This window comes from Oncorhynchus masou, chromosome 15 (assembly GCF_036934945.1).
Source record: "Oncorhynchus masou masou isolate Uvic2021 chromosome 15, UVic_Omas_1.1, whole genome shotgun sequence".
Classification (NCBI taxonomy): Eukaryota; Metazoa; Chordata; class Actinopteri; order Salmoniformes; family Salmonidae; genus Oncorhynchus; species Oncorhynchus masou.
The window spans coordinates 19,919,621-19,942,618 of record NC_088226.1 but is presented as its reverse complement, the minus strand read 5'-3'; the positions used below and the strand labels follow the sequence as shown (position 1 = coordinate 19,942,618).

At 40.2% G+C, this 22,998-nt stretch overlaps 1 protein-coding gene across 2 annotated transcripts; it reads left to right on the top strand.

The window, feature by feature from the left end:
• The first annotated feature begins 952 nt into the window (after positions 1-952).
• Positions 953-15,647, top strand: rdm1 (RAD52 motif containing 1). 2 transcript variants are annotated; one of them, XR_010457905.1, is made up of 8 exons: positions 953-1,263; positions 1,798-1,977; positions 4,062-4,187; positions 4,754-4,919; positions 5,332-5,430; positions 6,189-6,268; positions 6,614-6,798; positions 13,891-15,647. XR_010457905.1 is itself a non-coding variant. In XM_064988600.1 (7 exons), exons 1-7 carry the CDS (start codon positions 1,159-1,161, stop codon positions 6,698-6,700), a joined length of 843 nt encoding a protein of 280 aa, XP_064844672.1. In that variant the 5' UTR covers positions 953-1,158; the 3' UTR covers positions 6,701-6,962. The 2 variants fall into 2 exon arrangements, 1 of the variants encoding a protein (XP_064844672.1); XM_064988600.1 differs by lacking the exon at positions 13,891-15,647 and having other exon boundaries at positions 6,614-6,962.
• The last annotated feature ends 7,351 nt before the right edge of the window (positions 15,648-22,998 follow it).

Here is a 22,998-nt window from a genome sequence, read left to right as displayed (position 1 = left end):
AGACCTTTGCGATTACGAAGATGGTGAAGGACAAATTGAGGAAGGTGGAGTCAGTCAGAGTGACCAGGAGCGGTATGATGATGATTTCATGGTCATCGAAAGAGCAGAAGGAGAAAGCACTGTTGCTCTACAAACTGTCAATGTACGAAGTGGAGAGTTGTGATTTTCAGAGTAGGGCACCGAAGAAAGGTGTCATCTCGCGGGATATTGAGGCTTCATGGTATAGGGACAATATTCCGGGAATAGCTGGGGAACGTCGCTTTACCTTTATTGTGAATGGAAAGAAGGAGGAAAACCTGTCTGTTCGATGAAGAGTCTCTCCTGACCCATGTAAAGCTGTGATATATGAGATATGCAGTGCGAGTGTATGTACAAAAGTCCACTGCAATGTCATGCATGTAAAAAGTTTGGCCACGTGTCAAGTATTTGCAGATGGAATATAAGTGTTGAAGAGTCGGAGGATGCACAATGCTGCAATTGTGATGGGAAGCATTTTCCAGCATTCCCTGAGTGCCCTGTTAGGGTGAATGAGGTCAAAGTAGCAATGCACAGGGCTGTCAAGCAGGTCTCCTATGTGGAGACAGTGAAATTGTTGAAGGAGAGAGTAGAGATGATGAAGCTTTGGCAATGGATGACAAGCAAGCAGCCTGTTGATGTCGATCATCAAATAAAAGATGCTGAAATACTAATGATGAAGAAGGTGGATATTTTTGCATTCATTGTGCAGGTGATTAATTGTACAGGACAAACTAATAAAACATAGAAAAAAAACGTTTGGGAATGATATGAATATGTTTTTTCAGCCTTTCCTTTACTGCATTAAAGTTCACAAGTTTTCACCCCATACAGTAAGTGGCGGCATGCATCTCTAACCTGTGTTTGTAGACATCCATAATAGCATAGAAGAAGAAGAAACCCTCTGCGTAACGAATGACGTTTTCAGCGCGGGGAAATCAAATGCTCTTGTGCGGAAGTCAACGTAAACGTCATATCAAATTTTCTGCGATAAATTGATTCATACTATCCTCCATAAAATACTTTACTAGGAGGACAATAATACCAACCTACAACATTGAAACCATTTCGTGCAACGCTGTTGGCGGAGCAGAGTAGTAGCCTACAGTAATAATGGTTCTCTAGCCAGAATTCACTACTGCAATGGAGGTCGAGGTGGACGTAATAGAGTTCAGGGTACCCATTGAAAATAACAAAACACTGTTTGTCTGGAATATTCTATCCACATTTTCAGACGCGTTTATTTACGTAAGTCTCGTTGATTAATTATACCGTTGTTAGCTATGTGATTAATACACTAGTTATCTAGTATAGTTAATGACGTTTGAGAATCGCCAGAAAAAAAGTGTGTTTTTATTTAAGCAATCTAATAGTAAACGCCTTTTTATAAGACTTTGTTTTGGACACATCTACATTTTACTTGTAGAACACTAATGCAACTTTGATACGAACTATTTGATAGGAGAGCAAGGTAGAAAGGGGAAGGGGTATACCTAATCAGTTGTACAACTGAAATGTCTTCCGTATTTAACCCAACCCCTCTGAATCAGAGAGGTGCGCGGGTGTCTTAATCGACATCACATCATCGGCGCCCGGGGATCAGTCGGTTAACTGCCTTGCTCAGGGGCAGAACGACAGATTTTTACCTTGTCAGCTCGGGGATTCGATCCAGCAACCTTACGGTTACTTGCCCAGCGCTCCTACCCGCCAGCCTATGTAAAGTAGGCTAATACATGATTTTCACTGCCATGAATTGAAATGATGTACTGTATTATTTTAAAGGAATCCATCTGGAACATATTCTGCAACTTTGGACCGCTGTATCTGGTAAAGGTGTGTCCCAATGCTGCCGGGGTGGAGCCAGGGTTCTATGCCCTAGTCAAGTACTTCTCCGCAGCCCAGGCATCTAAAGCACAGAAAGCCACACATGGAAGAGGCTTTTTCCAGAGCTCTCCTTTGAAGGTAAGGGAACATTCAGAGAGAAACTTACTCAAATGTTGTAGACTATAGAGCCCCACGGTGGAGGTGTCATAATATCCATAAAACCTAGCGGTCGAACAGGAAAATTGTTCCAATGGTTTTTCTACCATTAATTTTCCCATAGGGGATTTTAGAAACACTTAAAATAAGGGCTTTGTTTCTTGTAGGCTTACCCTGGTGTGACGTTTTGATAACCATGTAAATCTCTCTCGGACAAGGTGACTTATCAATATATTAGGCTCTATTTACTCTCAGATTCGAAAATGCTAATTAGCGTCAAAGAAGACATGCAAAACTACAAATCCCTGCAAACTCCTGCACATCATCTCTAGCTGACACCTATGCTAACAGGAATTGTGTCAATTTTAAACTTGCACAAAACTTTATTCATTACTACATTTAGCTAACATTAGATATTTAATTCAGAGATTCTTACCTTTGCCTTGATTCGTCAGTCTCATCCAGATCATTTGAAGTTCTTTATGATAGCCACATTAGCTGCTAATTAGCGTTTCATTTTTGGGGGTTAAATACAGGCAAATATATTGATAAAAGTCACCTTGTCCTAGAGAGATTTACATGGTTATCAAATCGTCTCCCCAGGGTAAGCCTACATGAAACACAGCCCTTATTTTTAAAATCCCCTATGGGAAAAATTAATAGTGGAAAAACATTTGGAACCATTCCTTGTTGACCGCTAGGTTTTATGGGTATTATGACTCATACGGTGGTACTCTATTGTATAATTTAGTGCTTGAAGTTCTCATCTATTTACAAACAGCAATTCCAAAGAGATCAAAATTCTCTCCAAATTGATTGTATTATAATTGTATTATTTCATAAGATCCTTGCTTATGTGACATGTATATATTTTTGTATCACTTTTTCCCATTCAACCCTCCAGTTGTGTTCGTTTCATGTTAATTAATTATGTGTTCCCGGTCCAAAATGATAGCCCCATAATGGCTGATTATAAATCCATAATAATACAAATATTATCACCTAATGTTGTGTTAGATCTTTTTATCAACTTAAGTTCTTGTGAACATTACACGTTTTGAACTTCTATTTGCTGTTTATGGCCTCATTGACCTGAGCTCATATAACTTGTTTTTGAGTAAAAAAAAGCATAATGTATGGATTATTTTGACTATAACAAGTTCTCAAATGAAACATTTTGTGCTATTTATCACAGACTGCTTTTTGTCAAATTTCAACAAGGACTCTCTCCTCCTCACCAGTGTCATGATCAAAGATATGATCAAGAGCCTCACATACAGTATATCGTTTGGTCATTGTGCTGCCACAGAACGAATTGTGAGCAAGGCCTCAAAAAAGCTTTATATACCAGAACTGCGAGAAAAGTTTTATCTATTATTGAAACAATGTTGCGATTGTTTGTGAGAATGCCAACAGGTGTAGTTCCCGTGGGGAAAGATTCTATTGGGGGAAAGGTGTGTGTGTGTGTGTGCTCAAACATACATGCATACATGTGAGGGTCTGGGAGAGGAAGTGTGTCCATCTGATGAATGGGTATGTCCCTGAACTCCAATTTTATACACTAATTGTAGTCTCACCCATTCATTTCTAATGACCGGTCATTTTTGACCAGAAACACCACAGGTGTACAAAGTTAAAACGAAACACCCAAAATATTATGAAAATCATAAAAATGTATTTGGTGTGTTCATATGCCCTGTGTGGACAATGTCCTGGAACCTTATGACAATCAGATTAAACAAACTACATGTTTCAGAGAGAACTTGTAAATCTGTCCAATTCGACCGTAATACAGCTGGAGGGTTAAAACAACTTCAAGGCCCCAAGAGTAGTCTTTTTCTCACAGCTGCTGTGAACCTTCACAGTAACACTTGACCAATAACTAATACCAGACCTTGACCAGTAGATGGCAGTGTCTTACCACTCCATGATGACTTGTAGACCAGCCTCTTGCTGGTCGTCTGCTCTGCTTCACTTTTTCCCCAAAACACTGTTCACCATGAAGTCATAACCGTTGTAATGATGGACATTTAGAACTGATTGTACATTCTCTGTCTGTTCTCCAGGTAAAGCTGAGCACAAAGCAGTACCCAAACTTCCTTCACAACTCTAAGCCACTGAGCCGTAGCAAGTGTCAGGACTTGGCCAACCACTACCTGGGTTTTAATGGATGGAGCACCCACATTGTTACAGTAAGGAGTAGCAATGCCCCCAGATGTGTCTCTTTTTATGTTCCAGTACTATGTTACAGTATGACACAACAGATACAATATTTGTTTGTTTTGGTGGGTGTAGCCATTGTGAAATCGCTAGCTAGTTAGCTTTGTGTGACCAATGACCTAAAGGATGTATAAAGGCATGAAAAGATTGACAACACAAGCAGATGATAGGTTGTTAGACTTTAAAGTAACACATCTTCTTCAGTCCCAACTTTTTATGTCAATCCCTTTCTGCTGTATAGAATATGGACCATGTCGTTTACAGTCATTGTATGATGATAAGCTCATATATCCAAAACAGAAAATTTTAAGAAATTAACATTCTCCTATTAAAGAACATACAATTATGAAACTTCAGAAGCTATATTTTCTTGGTCCTTGAGTCGAAAGTACATTGAGGAGAGTTACTGCTTTCAATAAAAAAAAACTATTTAAAAAAAAAAAAAAAAAGTTTAATAATAACAATTGCCAAAAATGTAGTTACAAGGTTTTCGTCAGACAACGACAATATGTAATGAAGCCTTCCTTTCTCTGGACAGCTGAAGGACATCTCCAACTGTGACGAATCCGGCAGGTTGTCCACCACAACTGGTGACCCTCAGGAGATTACCCTGAAGTACGGCTGCATCATGGATGTCACCTTCCCACAGCATGGCCTTAGCTGCCGAGGCGTCGGAGTGGCTGAAGAGACCATAGAGGGCACCGGTGAGATTCCGCAGAACAGTCACAGTTTCTATGAGAAAGTTGTTTCAGAATGAGAATCACCTTTTTTATTTGCAAATTACAGGAATTTGACCTGGTGAAATGGTGGTGATGGGGCCTTTAAAATAAACAGACAATATTGACAGAATATAGACAAGAATCGACACATACTTTTGCCCAACTGGGCTTGTTGACTTAAAGGTGTTGATCTCTAATTGCCTTTCCAAAATGTCTGTGTTATTCTCAGAACATTCCTGATCCACATTGAGGGCAAAAGACACAAATGGTGTCTTTGTAATGAAATAACTCATTCTTCTTGTGCAGCGAAAGTGAAAGCTCTAGTCTGTCAACACATGCTAGAAAATGGTCTGCATTTCTTTCACTAAAACTCCTCTCTACGGTTTTGTGGCCATAGGTCCAGATGTTGTCCTGCCAAAAAGAGGAAAGCTCCAGAGATGGGCCAGGGACAAAGCAGTGGTTGACGCTTTCGAGAAGGTGTTGCTGCTGGTTCTGGGTGAGTAAAGCTTCATTTAAATTTGGGAGACGCGGAAACGACAGTCCAAGCTCCCGCCACCACTTGTTTTCCCATACGGCTGATTGGGCACATCATTGCGCACATCTTGTCATACATGATGCATATTGAGGCAACATTTTCGATACGTAGCCTAGTGGCAAAATAAAACTCTATGATTTCAATATATAGGCCCATGAAGTCTATTTATCTTTTAATGCAGTCATCTCGGTTTTCATTTCAAGCGTTGTTTTTTTCTTTTACTTGTTTGTAACAATTGCAAATATTTAGCCAGCTTTGTGTTTGTAGTTCACTTCATTCTGAGGTTATTGGTGGTCACAGTCACACAGATATCTAGCCTTAACATCTTGATTCTATGTTTAGCAGAGATCTTCTGTGAATAAAGTGACACGCGGAAGGGCAAAAAAACATCTAACGATGCACTTTTGTCTATTCTTCTACGAGTGGTCTGGGTCACTCGTAGATGTGCAAAGGTTGTTATAGATCTTTACTAATAAAGGCTCTGGGAAACAGATTGACCACTAAATATACATCGTAAGATGGTTTTAACAATGTTCTTAATGCTACGAAGGCTCTGGGAAACGAGGCCTTGAACTCTTAAGTGAACTGATCATTGGAATCATTTTGAAGATATCAGCTCTGCATATTTTAATGTCTTCCAGGTTTACAGGCATGGGCAGGGATATCCTCTGACATAAGGGAATAAAAATTGTAATCACAAAAAATGTAATCTCTTCCAGGAAATGGGAAAGTTGTCGTTGAATGCAGGGTGGAGCGAGATGATGTCCTACAAGATGAGGATCTGAAAGGACTCATAAAGGTACCACACTGTTCTCTTACAGCAATTATTCCACACATTAGATTACCATTGTATTCTTTTAATTGTTTTCTACCCACATGGGTTGCTTAGTTTGTATGTATTTTGGTCAATGTAGTATTTATACAAATTGCCAGTGCAGTTTAAATTATTGGCAACTTTACTGGACAGTCACTGGTGTTAACTTTATGTAATAATAACTTTAGTAGTATACTTTATGACTTAATGTAACTGATTATATGTAATATTCTGCATAACTCAGTGTTGTTGACCACAAGCATTTAATGAAATCTAAATCAAATCTGATCTCTGCAATCAATGTCCTTTTTTAAAAAATGTCTTTGTCAGGTTAATGACATTCCCTGGAGCCAATTTGACCCTGATAGCCAGGAGGAAAATGAGGATATAGCATGGGACCTCAGTATCAACATGTGACATGTACCTGGAGACAGTTTATCTGTGTTCACTTGCACTCACTGTGTTTAAGTCGGTGCCATGGAACAACTTTGCATTTCCCGTTAAACATTTTTCAGGTACATTCTTTTAAAAAGTATGTAATGTTTTTGGAAAATACCTTTTGTAGACTATATCTTGATGTACTACGACTGCATATAACGTGCTTTTGAAATTCCGTAAATGTTTAGGAACTTTTTGACAATTCAATATTTTATTAAAAGCACAAGTTGTTCATTCCTAATTATGTTTAGGTGTTTGTGTCTCTTAGAGAGAAAACGAGGGCAGCCATATTACATTTGTTACATGCGCTGAATTACAACAGGTGTAGTAGACCTTAAAGTGAAATGCTTGCCTACAAGCCCTAACCAACAATGCAGTGTAAAAATACATTTACATACATCATTTACATATACCTAATAAACAAACAAATTTAAGAGCAGCAGTAAAATAACAATAGCGAGGCTACATACCAGGGGTATCGGTACCGAATCAATGTCCGGGGGCACCAGTTAGTCGAGGTAGTTGAGGTAATATGTACATGTAGGTAGAGTTGTTAAAGTGACTATGCATAGATAGTAACAGAGTTGCTGCAGTGTAAAAGAGGAGAGGGGGGGCATGCAAGTAGTCTGGGTAACCTTTTGATTAGATGGTCAGGAGTCTTATAGCTTGGGGTTAGAAGCTGTTTAGAAGCCTCTTGGACATAGACTTGGCGCTCCGTTACCGCTTGCCATGTATAGCAGAGAGAACAGTCTATGACTTGGGTGGCTGGAGTCTTTGACAATTTTTTAGGGCCATCCTCTGACACCACCTGGTATAGAGGTCCTGGATGGCAGGAAGCTTGGCCTCAGTGATGTACTGGGCCGTACGCACTACCCTCTGTAGTGCCTTGCGGTTGGAGGCCAAGCAGTTTCCATACCAGGCAGTGATGCAACCTGTCAGGATGCTCTCGATGGTACAGCTGTAGAACCTTTTGAGGATCTGAGGACCCATGCCAAATCTTTTCATTCTCATGAGGGGGAATTGGTTTTGTCATGCCCTCATCACAACTGTCTTGGTGTGCTTAGACCATGTTAGTTTGTTGGTGATGTGGACACCAAGGAACTTGAAGCTCTCAACCTGCTCCACTACACCCCCGTCGACGTGAATAGGGGCGTGCTTGGTCCTCCTTTTCCTGTAGTCCACAATCATCTTCTTTGTCTTGATCGCGTTGAGGGAGAGGTTGTTGTCATAGCACCACATGACAACAACCTCTGACGACCTCCCTATAGGCTGTCTCGCCGTTGTCGGTGATCAGGCCTACCATTGTTGTGTCATCGGCAAACTTAATGATGGTGTTGGAGTCATGCCTGGCCATGCAGTCATGAGTGAACAGGGCGTACAGGAGGGGACTGAGCATGCACCCCTGAGGGGCCCAAGCGTTGAGGATCAGCATGGCGGATGTGTTGTTACCTTCCCTTACCACCTGAGAGTGGCCCATCAGGAAGTCCAAGATCCAGTTGCAGAGGGAGGTGTTTAGTCCCAGGGTCCTTAGCTTAGTGATGAGCTTTGAGGGCACTATGGTGTTGAATGCTGAGCTGTAGTCAATGAATAGCATTCTCACATAGGTGTTCCTTTCGTCCAGGTGAGAAAGGGCAGTGTGGAGTGAAATTGAGATTTTATCATCGGTGAATCTGTTAGGTCGGTATGCAAATTATGATGTTGGTGTGAGCCATGACCAGCCTTTCAAAGCACGTCATGTCTACAGATGTGTGTGCTACAGTTCGGTAGTCATTTAGGTAGGTTACCTTAGTGTTCTTGGGCACAGGGAATATGGTGGTTTCCTTGAAACATGTTGGTATTACAGACTCTGACAGAGAGAGGTTGAAAATGTCAGTGAAGACATTTGCCAGTTGGTCAGAGCATGCTCAGAGTGCACATCCTGGTAATCCATCTGGCCCTGCGGCCTTGTGAATGTTGACCTGTTTAAAGGTCTTACTCACATCGGCTGCGTGATCACAGTCGTCCAGAACAGCTGATGTTCTCATGCATGTTTCAGTGTTACTTACTTTGAAGCAAGCATAGAAGTAATTTAGGTTGTCTGTTATGCTCGTGTCACTGGGCAGCTCTTGGCTGTGCTTTCCTTTGTAGTCTGTAATAGTCCGCATGCTCTGCCACATCCGACTGACATCTGAGCCGGTGTAGTACGATTCGATCTTAGTCCTGTATTGACGCATTGCCTGTTTGATGGTTCGTCGGAGGGCATAGCAGGATTTCTTCGGGGTTAGAGTCCCCCTCCTTGAATAGTGGCATTTCTTCCCTTTAGCTCAATGCGGGTGTTGCCTGTAATCCATGGCTTCTGGTTGGGGTATGTACGTACAGTCACTGTGGGGACGACGTCATCGATGCACTTATTTTTGAAGCCAGTGACTGATGTGGTGTACTCCTCAATACAATCAGAAGAATCCTGGAACATATTCCAGTCTGTGCTAGCAAAACAGTCCTGTAGCTTACTATCTGCTTCATCTGACCACTTTTTTTGACTGAATCACTGGTGCTTCCTGCTTTAATTTTTGCTTGTAAGCAGGAATCAGAAGATTAGAATTATTGGCAGATTTGCCAAATGGAGGGCAAAGGAGAGCTTTGTACGCGTCTCTGTTTGTGGAGTAAAGGTGGTCTAGATTTTTTTTTCCCTCTGGTTGCACATTTATCATGCTGGTGGAAATTTGGTCAAATTGATTTAAGGTTTCCTGAGTTACAGTCCCCGGCCACTAGGAGTACCACATCTGGATGAGCGTTTTTCCTGTTTGCTTATGGCGGTATACAGCTCATTGATTGCGGTCTTAGTGCCAGCATCGCTCTGTGGGGGTATGTAGACAGCCACGACAAATACAAATGAAAACTCTTAGTGGTACTGATAGCCAGTCAGTGTGTTTATATTTTGTGGTAAAATGTATCATACATCGTCCAATTAGATGATTAATCAATGAGGCAGTAAATGAGTCACAATCCGCCAACAGGCACTGAGAGTTGTGTGTGTGTGTGTGTGTGTCCAGGGCACATAGCTTCCTCAAACCGCTGCCAGTCTCACCCGCACTATTTCTGTCATGCCAAGAGATCATGTCATGTCTCAAAGGGAGTTTCTTCTCTCGCTTAGTTTTTTTTCCCTTCTTTGTTTTCGTTTCCTAATCTAAACATCTGCAGCCATGGATACCGAACTTCCTATTCTCGTCTGCCTCTGCGCCATTGGAAGTGTATGAGTGCATGGTAGACTATTTTACTGTGAGTCACTGTGGTGGGTCAGTCATTTTATGATATTGTATGATTTATTTGAAGTTGTAATGTTATTTCTTGAATTTCAACTAAGTGCAGTCAGTGCCACCTTCAATAGTAGTGCATTTTCCCTCCAGATTAGCAAGATTTAGTGATTGGCATCCAAACACATTAAAGTATAGAACATTTCAATTTGTTGTTATTTAATGTACAGTAATGTACAGTTGATGTCTGAAGTTTACATGCACCTTAGCCAAATACATTTCAACTCAGTTTTTCACAATTCCTGACATTTAATCATAGTAAAAAAAGTCCCTTTCTTAGGTCAGTGAAGATCACCACTTTATTTTAAGAATGTGAAATGTCCGAATAATAGTAGAAAGAAATTAAACATGAAATAAATAATTCTCATCACATTCCCAGTGGGTCAGAAGTTTACATACACTCAATTGGTATTAGGTAGCATTGCCTTTTAACTTGTTTAACTTGAGTCAAACATTTCAGGTAGCCTTCCACAAGCTTTCCACAATAAGTTGGGTGAATTTTGGCCCATTGCTCCTGACAGAGCTGGTGTAACTGAGTGAGGTTTGTAGGCCTCCTCGCTCTCACACACCTTTTCAGTTCTGCCCATACATTTTCTATAGGATTGAGGTCAGGGCTTTGTGATGGCCACTCCAATACCTTGAATTTTTTGTCCTTAAGCCATTTTGCCACAACTTTGGAAGTATGCTTGGGGTCATTGTCCATTTGGAAGACTCATTTGCAAACAAGTTTTATCTTCATGACTGATGTCTTGATGTTGCTTCAATATATCAACATCATGTTCCTGCCTCATGATGTCATCTATTTTGTGAAGTCCACCAGTCCCTACTGCATCCCTACCAGTCTTGTGCTTGCAAGCCTCACCCTTTTTCCTCCAAACATAACGATGGTCGTTTTGGCCAAACAGTTCTATTTCTGTTTCATCAGACCAGAGGACATTTCTCCAAAAAGTACGATCTTTGTCGTACATGTGCAGTTGCAAACCATAGTCTGGCTTTTTTATGGCGGTTTTGGAGCAGTGGCTTCTTCCTTGCTGAGCGGCCTTTCAGGTTCTGTCAATATAGGACTCGTTTTACTGTGGATATAGGTACTTTTGTACCTGTTTCCTCCAGCATCTTCACAAGGTCCTTTGCTGTTGTTTTGGGATTGATTTGCACTTTTCGCACCAAAGTACATTCATCTCTAGGAGACAGAAGGCGTCTCCTTCCTGAGCGGTATGACGGCTGCGTGGTCTCATGGTGTTTATACTTGCATACTATTGTTTGTACAGATGAATGTGGTACCTTCAGGCATTTGGAAATTGCTCCCAAGGATGTACCAGACTTGTGAACGTCAACAATTTTTTTTCTGAGGTCTTGGATGATTTCTTTTAATTTTCAAATAATGTCATGCAAAAAGGCACGGAGTTTGAAGGTAGGCCTTGAAATACATCCACAGGTATACCTCCAATTGACTCAAATTAAGTAAATCAGAAGCTTCTAAAGCTATGACATAATTTTCTGGAATTTTCCAAGCTGTTAAAGGCACAGCCAACTTAGTGTATGTGAACTTCTGACCCACTGGAATTGTGATACAGTGAATTAGAAGTGAAATAATTAGTCTGTAAACAATTGTTGGGAAAATTACTTGTCATGCACAAAGTAGATGTCGTAACCGACTTGCCAAAACTATAGTTTGTTAACAAGAAATGTGTGAAGTGGTTGAAAAACGGGTTTTAATGACTCCAACCTAAGTGCATGTAAACTTCCGACTTCAACTGTATATTAGTCAGCATTAGACTCGTCTACTAGCTTATCCACACTCCGGTATGATGAGCAGTATGCCTTGTCCTGAAATCCGAATGAGGAGACGTAACCAGGCAACCATCCACCAAGTTTGGCAGCCCAATATGGGAGTTATGTGTTAAAAGTTTGAGTTCAAATCGGCTGTCCAATTAAAGTTTACTGGAATCTATATTAGTTAGCATCAGACTTCAAACTTATCCACACTCTGGTATGATGAATAATCCCAATGAAGAGAGAGAGAACCAGTCAACCATGGATGGGTTGGTAGAAGACGTACAATTAGGTTCATAATTATTGAATCCCTTGATAGAGATGAGCAAAATTACTGTGTAAAAATACTGAACAATGTGTGCTCAGAAAAATTGGTAAATTCTATAATTATATACTAATACAATTGTTCAGAGAAAGTATCAACATTTGTTTTTTGTTGAGGATGTTCAATATTCTTGCCCCCCCCCCCATGTTTTCAATACTTTAGGATAACAACAGTGAGCCTTTTTTGAACACTTTTTATGAGATTGCATGTTGGGAGGGAGCTTAGACCCTTTCTCCACACAGAATCTTTCCAGATCGTTGATATGCTTCTGCTCATTTGGAATGCCTTCTTCAAATCAAACCACAGGTTTTCAATTGGGTCAAGTCCAGAGACTGAGACGGACTTTGCAAAATGTTGATTTTGTGGTCAATTAACAAGGGCCCCAGGACCAGTGGAAGCAAAATATCCCCATAACATCAAAGATCCACCACGTTATTTTAATGTAGGTATAAGGTCATTTTCTGCATAAGCTTCTTTTTTTTCACGGCCAAATAGCTTTAATTTTCATGTAGTGTGACCAGCACCTGTTCCAATTAATGTGTCAATGCCATGTATGAAACTCCAGATGGTCAGATGCCATAAAAATAGAGTTCTTTGGTGCCCAAAAATGGAAGCACATTCTGAAAAGTACCTCATACCTACGCTACACCTCAAACCTGTGTTTTGAATTGATGAGGGCAGTCCATAAGAGCAGACAAAGGAGATCAAGGGTCTGGGAAGATTCTGGATGGAGGAATGATCTAAGATCCCTCTCAACGTGATCTCAAATCTCTTTCTCTGAGCAATTGTGTGAGTATAAAATAACATCATTTCCCTTTTTTTAGCATACAATATAATGTAGCTCAGTATTTAGATTATTTACTGTTTTTTTATATACAGTCTTTCTTGCTCATCTTTATCAAGGGTGACAATAGTTATGGACTGTATTGGCCAACACATTTTTGATTTGAGGATTAGAAGAGAAGTGGTTTATGGTCAGTGGCCTAAAGCCACAGGTCTGTGGTGTCTTCCTTGGTTTCTCAGGTGTGGGCTGAAGTCGTGACTCACTTCACAGCTCACACCTCCCTTTGTAGCACTAGTTCTGGTAAATACCGACTAATAACACATTCGGTGGAAGTGGCAGACTGGCGGGATTTTAAAGACCATTATTGGGCCAAGGAAAATGCATAGTACTTGACCTCAGATGAATAAATCCCCTATAAGTGACTGAGGTTTACAAAACCAGATGCTATTTCCTGACCTTGTGAAAGTTTTTAACCTCAATCATAACCCAAACTTTTAGCATGGGAATTAATGAGTCAAATGAGCTGCTCTAACTTAGACTTAAAAATTAGTTTAAATGTTACTCCTGCAATAGCGTCAGACTATTTCCTTAAATGTAATTGTTAATAAAAACTGACATTTAATACCATGACTTTTCTTTAGTGATTATCAATATTCTGCCAAATGTTGACATTCTGCCCTAATTCAGAGTGTCAGACCTGTCCATTGTCATATTCTAGGATGTAGTTCTCAGACAGATCTACCACAGCATTTATGTCCCCTTCATGAACTTCCACAGTAATAGTAATCCCCTCTGAATCAGATGATATATTTCTGTTTTAGCCAGCGGTGCTTAAAAATCAGACCTGTGATAATGTAGGTGTATATGGTGAATCATAACACTCACAATCTTGACACCTGTTCATTAACCGTGATGTTTTGATCTAGGTCTGTTTCAATCTCAGGTCAGTGAATCATATACTATAAAATGACTCACCTCCATGTTTCTATTTCAGGTGCAGGGTGTGTCATTCTGTTTACCCGTCTGGCGCCATTATACATAAATCCTCTGATTCTCTTTGAGCTCAACTGGCCCTCAGTCAAATCTCACCATTTAGACATGATCAGACTACACCTGGCTGTGACCTGACATGAACCCTACAGCAATAGGCTACATGCATGTACAGTGCCTTCAGAAAGTCTTCACACCCCTTTTACCTTTTCCACATTTTGCTGTGTTACATCCCGAATTGATCAAATGTAGATGTTTTGTCACTGGCCTACACACAATACCCCATAATGTCAAATTGGAATTGTGTTTTTCTATTATTATTTTTTTTACAAATTAATAAAAAATGAAAAGCTTGAATGTCTGGTACTGGTAAAATAGCGCCGACGAATAGGGCTGCCATGCTTAGCTCTTAGGAAACTTTGCAGTATTAATTTTTTTGATGTGTTATTTCTTACGTTAATAGCCCAGGAAATTTTGGGTGTTATTACATACCGCCGGGAAGAACTTTTGCATATCAGGGCGACGGTAACTCACCAGCATTACGACCAGGAATACGACTTTCTGATCCTTTGTTTGTAACCCCACCCCCCTCCCACCATGGCAATTGAACGCTGTTTCAAAACACCACCGGAGGTGAGCACACCACCCACTGCTTCAGAGTATATTACTCGCTAATGTTCAGTCTCTGGATAATAAATTTGACTAGCTCAGGCCGAGGATTTCCTTCCAGAGAGACACCGGGGATTGTAAAATACTCTGTTTCACAGGACTGGGATATGTTCCGGGTAGCCTCTGAGAATAATGTAGACGAATGCACTGATGCGGTGGCTGAGTTCATCAGGAAGTGTATAAAAGATGTTGTACCACTGGGACTAATTAAACCTATTCTAATCAGAAACCGTGGCTAGATGGCAGCATTCACGCAAGACTGAAAGGGCGAACCATCGCATTTAACCATGGCAAGGTGACTGGGAATATGGCCGAATACAAACAGTGTTGTTATTCCCTCTGTAAGGCATTCAAACAGGCAAAACGTCAGAACAGAGACAAAGTGGAGTTGCAATTCAACGGCTCAGACACAAGATGTATGTGGCAGGGTCTACAGGCAATCGGACTACAAAGGGGAAATCAGCCACGTCGCGGACACTGACTTCTTGCTTCTGGACAAGCTAAACACCTTTGCCCGCTTTGAGGATAACACAGTGCCACCGACACGGCCGCTACCAATGACTGTGGGCTCTCCTTCTCCGTGGCCGACGTGAGTAAGACATGTAAGCATGTTAACCCTTGCAAGGCTGCCGTCCAGGATGATATCCCTAGCCGCGTCCACAGAGCATGCGCAGATCAGCGGGCTGGAGTGTTTACAGACATATTCAATCTCTCCCTATCCCAGTTTGTTGTCCCCACATGTTTCAAGATGCCCACCATTGTTCCTGTACTCAAGAAAGCAAAGGTAACTGAACTAAATGACTATTGCCCAGTAGCACTCCCTTGGGTCATCATGAAGTGCTTTGATGACAACAAACAAAGTATTCAACCTCTTTGTTGTGGCAAGACTAAATAAGTTCAGGAGTTAAAAATATGCTTAACATAATAAGTTGCATGACTATGTATTTAATTTCTAAATAAATTTGAACAAAAATCTAAAAACAGGTTTTCACTTTGTCATTATGGGGTATTTTGTGTAGATAGTTTCCCCTCACCTATGTAATCAATTTTGAAGTCAGGTTGTAACGTGTTCACGCTACACGTTCCCCAAGGGCACCCCCCACCCCCTCAACTCAAAAAGTGGAGCACAGAATGCAAAAATATTCTTAGAAATATTTAACCTCCACACATTAACAAGTCCAATAGCTCAAATGAAAGAAACACCTTGTTCATCTACCCAGCGAGTCAGATTTCTAAAATGTTTTACGGCAAAAACATAGTACATATGTATATCAAACCACCACAAAGACACAGACGATATGTAGCCATTTTGTCGAACAAAAGATGCAATCACAAACGCAGGATTAAAAGAAAAATAATTCACTAACCTTTTGAAAATCTTCATCAGATGACAGTAATAGGACATGTTACACAGTACATTTGTTTTTTTCAATAATATGCAATTTATATCCATAAATCTCCGTTTACATTGACACCATGTTCAGAAAATGCTAAAAAATGTCCGGAGAAATTATAGATAACAACGCCAGATAACAGCAATACACATCATAAACTTTGACTAAATATACATGTTCTACATATAGTTAGAAAGATACACTGCTTCTTAATGCAATCGCTTTGTCACATTTTTAACGTTACAGAAATCGTTAGCTATTCAATAATCTTAGACGCCGCTCAGACGTAAGCAATATTTCTCCGCTATGTTGGAGTCAACAGAAACACAAAATTACAACATGAATATTCCCTTACCTTTGATGGTCTTCGATCAGAATGTAGTGGAAGGAGTCATACTTACACAAAACAGCGTTTGGTTTCAAGTCGTGTGTCTTTGTGTTAGCAAATGCGACAAATTCCAGCTGAAATGCATCCAAAATTACTTCTGGTCTCGAGGGGTTGCGCATCAAAACTTCAAAATGACATATTATATGTCGACTAAACTGGTCAAACTAAGTGCAGAATCAAGCTTTAGGATGTTATTAACGTACAAAACAATTGGTGATTCGACCGGACAAAAGTAACTCCTCTCAGACAATGTGGAACGAAGGAATGACTGTGTACAATTCGCGCCATCTGACTTGTTTTTAGGGCTTTCCTTTAGCGATTATTAGGCTATAGGCCAGCCGCCCACTCCCGAATAGCGCAGCGGTCTAGGGAACTGCATCTGTGCTAGTAGGCGTCAATACAGACCCTGGTTCGATTCCAGGCTGTATTACTACTGGCCATTGTTTCGGAGTCCCATAGGGTGGCGCACAATTGGCCTAGTGTCATCCGGGTTAGAGTTTGGTCGGGGTCAGCCGTCATTGTAAATAAGAATTTGTTCTTAACTGACTCGTTAAATAAAGGTTAAATAAAAATACATGTAAACAAATGTCCTGAGCATGTTTATCCCAAATCTGAACTTTCACACACCGACAGACAGTGCCTCACGATGCTACAGAATGAGCACACAGAGTAGCAATATTTAAAAGTATTAAAACATGTGTATTTATGTGACAGCAACAGTATGCACAATTGTCAAATAAATATATAACTTTGATAGATAAAATCATTAATGCCTTAAATTGCAGTTTGACATTGCACATAGCCTACCATTCTACAATTATGTTATCAAAATCAAGTTCTTTTGGCCCACAGCAGGCTATCAGAGTTGTGTTCCAGAATGAACTGTAGGCTGTACAGGAGCTCTTTTCGAACCACTTCCCAGGCGCAGTAACTGAAATTCTGTGAAAATAAAAATGAACTGTTCGGGGAATGTAGGCTAATATTCATAGAGGTATTATCAAAACAGGGATTTCCATTATACTGTATTTGCTTGTACCGTACTTTTTCTTTTAGGACAGCTGCGATGTTCCTGAAATATGTCTTCAGCACCTTTGCCCTGACTAGATAATCACATGTATTCACGCTCCCCATCATCTGACACAAGAAGAAAATAATGAGTGTCACAATCCAACAATTAAACAGTTAAGTAATGTGTGTTGGCATAGTAACTCACACATTTGCTCTCTTCAATCTGACGGTATACAATATTCCGAAAACTCTCCAACTTCCGTTGGTCCCACTTAGTAGGCAGGTCATCAGCTCCAAACAATGTGTCGATGTTCTTCAATGTCTCATAAATAGCCTTAGCACCACTGCTGCTCAACTGAAACGGACAACCACAATAATTTCAAAAAACATGAATGGCAGTTTAAGGTTTTCTACTTTCTAATCCTAACGGTTGCAAATACTATTTCATGCTGTGAAGAACACTTGGATATGCGCCCATGCACTTACCTGTGGCGCGCCGGAGGTTGTGAAAGCAGTGGCTGGGAATGCTATGAAGACATTATTATCCTGCATGCACTCCAGAGGAAAATGACCCCCCTGAAAGAATGAGAGAACACTGAGGTCAGGTTGAGCTATTCCGTGAATAAACATAGTTGGAGAATACATCTCAATTCAAAAGTAATTTAAATAATGTACCATGTCTCTCAGTAGGTTGTGGGTTATTTGCACCAGCTGTCCTTGTAGCTGGCAAGGCATGGGGATGGAGCAAACTTGCGCGACGCAGAGGAAGGCGCTCATCCAAGTGACAGTCTGAAGTGTCATTCTTGGGGTAGCTAGATGACCTGTAACAGAGTATCAGTGTTAGTCTAATATAATCCTGAAAGTGATTCATTCAGTGAAACCTGAAGCAATGATCAAATTATATATTGACTCACCTGTTGCCAGTACAGTACAGATGTCCTCCAGAGTCAGAATTTGTTTTCTGATCCCATATCTGTGGCTTAACTTAAATTGTGAGAATTTAAAGGATGTACAAGAAGTGAAAGGTGGTCTCACTAAGTGTAAAAAATGAATGAATTTGAGAAAGTTTGACCTTGTGAAAACCGCACTTGGACTACCGGATTTCCCTTTTTCGTATCCTCCACTTCTCTCTCATGTGCCTAATGTGTCCTCAGTAGGCTAGGTCTAAACAATGGAAGTCATCTGGCCTTGCGAAGGCTCAAACATTGCTAAAACATAGAGAGAGATAATATCGACCCTTAACTATACAAGCTAAAAAGAAAAGGTTCCTTGAGTGTCCTTTAGGGGTACTTCAGATTGAAACTGTGGTGAAACCCCTATAAAATGGTTCTTCAAAGAAACCCTTATAATGGATCTTCAAAGAACCTTTTGAACAACCTTTTGGGGTTCATTTTTTAACTACCCCCCCACCCCCCCTCCGCTATTATTATCAATACAAATAATAATATGCATAACAATAACAACAATTACACAATATTTTAGTTCTCTTTGTTTATTATGATTTTAGAGGCAAAGCAGAATAAAAAAATCTAAATATGAAGTAAACTCCCAGCAGGACCCTGAGTCCAATGGGTATATCCTCTGGCGTGTTGATGTTAATGTGTTGATGTTCTCCGTATCCATAGCCAGAATGATTTTGCAGAGCATGGTGATCGAACAGGTTTCCTGTTTTGTTCATCAGAGGTATAGGGAGGGTGAAGTCTATGAATCCACAAATAGTAGATATACAGATGATTAACAGAACGTGCACACGACAGAACTCATACCTTGGTTATTGTGATGATTATGAATGGAAAATAAAACTTTGATAATTGTTTTCATAAACATACCTTTGTGATATTAGTTGAAGAGGTAAGGGAGGCAGATGGTCAACGTGATCACCTTGTATGCCTCGTTTGTATACCGGCAGACATAAACACAAAAGTGAGCAGTTCAGTCATCAGAACCCAATACAGCTAGCTTTCAACATATTCTTATAGCCTACATAGTTGCTTCTTTGTTGATTGATATCCATTGAATTGTGTCCATTTTTCTGTTTTAGAAAGATTTGCACAAAAATTGGAAGATAGATGGTGTCATCATTGTAATATTCATATGTGTAAACATACTGAATTGTAATTGGATGCATTTTACCACCATATCATACTGTGCTATGATTGGTTAAGACCACCCAAATGGTTAGGTCATGGTCAGTTTTGATCCTGGTAAGCGATATGTGAACATGCCAGTTATAGCTAGCTAATAAAGAGCTACGTTAAGAAATATCCTGTAGTACTGCATTTTATTATTTTGTACAAAGTGTACAAAACAAGACAATCATAAAACAAAATCAATTTAGATCATACAAGGGACAAACTTTACCTTAAATTGAGGAGATCTTGTTTAATGTTTCAGTTAAGTGCCTGCACCTGCTGTCCTTTCAAATTCAAATCCAAATGTTTTCTTTGGGCAGTGAGGCTCCTCGATGAACCCCACCTTCCATAGGGTACTTGGAAGGACTTTTTGGGGGTCATTTTCAGTGCCAAGAAAGGTTATTCTAAGAACTTTGAGGTTCTGACAAAGGACCCTTGTTGAACCCTTACTGTTTAGAGTGTACAATGAATGCTGTAGACCTCTATGTCTTTATCATCTGAATAATCCATTAGCATAAAAATGTGAATATCTTGTCATTGCTTATCTGATTAAACCAGTTTGCCAATATGTTGTGATAACCTTATCGTAGGTTTATCAGAAAATGTCAAATATTTTAAACGACCTAATAGGCATACTACAGCATGCGATCCTCCAGGACATGCTACGTTAAAGGGCCAGTCTGCGGTTGGTACTTACAATTTGGGACTTTTTAATGAATTATATATATCTATTGATTCTTGAAGAATAGACAAACTTTTAAATGCCTCATAGTTCAACTGTCGCACCACATCAGAACCCAAATTCTAAGCTTTATTTACTCTGTTTTTTGTAAATAATTTTGCGAATTGTAAGCAAATACTTTACATCCTCAAAATGTGGTTAAAACTATAGTCTCACTTTGATTTCATTGATGGTCCGACACTTGCATCCTGATCTTGCTATGAATTTGACAGTTGCTACTTTTCTCCAACCCCATCCCTTTACTGTTTACCAAAACAGTGGCGGGGTGAGGGTTTGTGGTTGTTTGATTTGCAGGTTGCCCCTTTTCAAAAGGTTTGCCTATAAACAAATTAATCCATGAAAGTATGACTCAATGAATACAGTTGAAGTTTACATACACTTAGGTTGGAATCATTAAAACTCGATTTTCAACCACTCCGCAAATTTCTTCTTAACAAACTATAGTTTTGGAAAGTCGGTTAGAACATCTGTGTGCCTGACATAAGTAGTTGTTCCAACAATTGTTTACAGACAGATTATTGAACTTATAAATCACTGTATCACAATTCCAGTGGGTCAGAAGTTTACATACACTATGTTGACTGCCTTTAACCTCTTGAAACTCTAGGGGCGCTATATCATTTTTGGATGAAAAACGTTCCCGTTTTAAACAAGATATTTTGTCACAAAAAGATGCTCGACTATGCATATAATTGATAGCTTTCGAAAGAAAACACTCTGACGTGTCCAGAACTGCAAAGATATTTTCTGTGCGTGCCCTAGAACGTGAGCTTCAGGCAAAACCAAGATGAGACGGCATCCAGGAAATGAGCAGGATTTTTGAGGCTCTGTTTTCCATTGTCTCCTTATATGGCTGTGAATGCGAGAGGAGTAAGTCTGCCCTTTCTGTCGTTTCCCCAAGGTGTCTGCAGCATTGTGACGTATTTGTAGGCATATCATTGGAAGATTGACCATAAGAGACCACATTTACCAGGTGTCCGCCTGGTGTCCTGCACCGAAATTGGTGAGCAAAAGTCAGCTGCAAGTATTTTTCCACAGAATTCAGAGGAGAATGCAGGCTTCCACGAACGATATATCAATGAAGAGATATGTGAAAAAACACCTTGAGGATTGATTCCAAACAACGTTTGCCATGTTTCGGTCGATATTATGGAGTTAATTCGGAAAAAGTTTGACGTTGTAGGTGACTGAATTTTCGGTTCGTTTCGGTAGCCAAATGCGATGTACAAAATGGAACGATTTCTCCTACACACAGACGCTTTCAGGAAAAACTGCGCATTTGGTATGTAACTGAGAGTCTCCTCATTGAAAACATCCGAAGCTCTTCAAAGGTAAATGATTTTATTTATTTGGTTATCTGGTTTTTGTGAAAATGTTGCGTGCTAAATGCTACTCAAAATGCTAAGCTAGCTTAGCATACTCTTACACAAATTAGTCAATTTCTATGGTTCAAAAGCATATTTTGAAAATCTGAGATGACAGTGTTGTTAAGAAAAGGCTAAGCTTGAGAGCAGGCGCATTATTTTCATTTTATTTGCGATTTTCAGAAATCGTTAACGTTGCGTTATGCTAATGAGCCTGAGGCTTTAGTCACGATCCCGGATCCGGGATGGGGAGTTTCAACAGGTTAAACAGCTTGGAAAAATCCAGAAAATGATGTCATGGCTTTAGAAGCTTCTGATAGGCTAATTGACATAATTTGAGTCAATTGGAGGTGTACCTGTGGATGTATTTCAAGGCCTACCTTCAAACTCAGTGCCTCTTTTCTTAACATCATGGGAAAATCAAAAGAAATCAGCCAAGACCTCAGAAAAAAATTGTATACCTCCACAAGTCTGGTTCATCCTTGGGAGCAATTTCCAAACGCCTGAAGGTACCACGCTCATCTGTACAAACAATAGCACGCAAGTATAATCACCATGGAACCACGCAGCCGTCATACCGCTCAGGAAGGAGACGCGTTCTGTCTCCTAGAGATGAACGTACTTTGGTGCGAAAAGTGCAAATCAATCCCAGAACAACAGCAAAGGACCTTGCTGGAGGAAACCGGAACAAAAGTATCTATATCCAAAGTAAAACGAGTCCTATACTGACAGAACCTGAAAGACCGCTCAGCAAGGAAGAAGCCACTGCTCCAAAACCGCCATAAAAAAATCCAGATTACGGTTTGCAACTGCTCATGGGGACAAAGATCGTACTTTTTGGAGAAATGTCCTCTGGTCTGATGAAACAGAAATGGAACTGTTTGGCCATAATGACCATCATTATGTTTGGAGGAAAAAGGGGGAGGCTTGCAAGCCAAAGAAAACCATCCCAGCCATGATGCACGGGGTGGCAGCATCATGTTGTGGGAGTGCATTACTGCAGGAGGGACTGGTGTACTTCACAAAATAGATGGGATCATGAGGCAGGAAAATTATGTGGGTATATTGAAGAAACATCTCAAGACATCAGTCAGGAAGATAAAGCTTGGTCGTAAATGGGTCTTCCAAATGGACAATGACCCCAAGCCTACTTCCAAAGTTGTGGCAAAATTGATACAGGACAACAAAGTCAAGTTATTGGAGTGGCCATCACAAAGCCCTGACCTCAATCATATAGAAAATGTGTAGGCAGAACCGAAAAAGCGTGTGTGAACAAGGAGGCCTACAAACCTGACTCAGTTACACCAGCTCCACCAGCTGTCAAGAGGAATGGTCAAAATTTGACCCAACTTATTGTGGTATGCTTATGAAGGCTACCCGAAACGTTTGACCCAAGTTAAACAATTTAAAGGCAA

Coding starts and splice junctions, on each gene's coding strand:
- rdm1 (XM_064988600.1), top strand. CDS start 1,159: ATGGAGGTCGAGGTGGACGTAATAGAGTTCAGGGTACCCATTGAAAAT. Junction 1,978..4,061: donor TCCAGAGCTCTCCTTTGAAG/GTAAGGGAACAT, acceptor TCTGTTCTCCAG/GTAAAGCTGAGCACAAAGCA. Junction 4,188..4,753: donor GGAGCACCCACATTGTTACA/GTAAGGAGTAGC, acceptor TTCTCTGGACAG/CTGAAGGACATCTCCAACTG.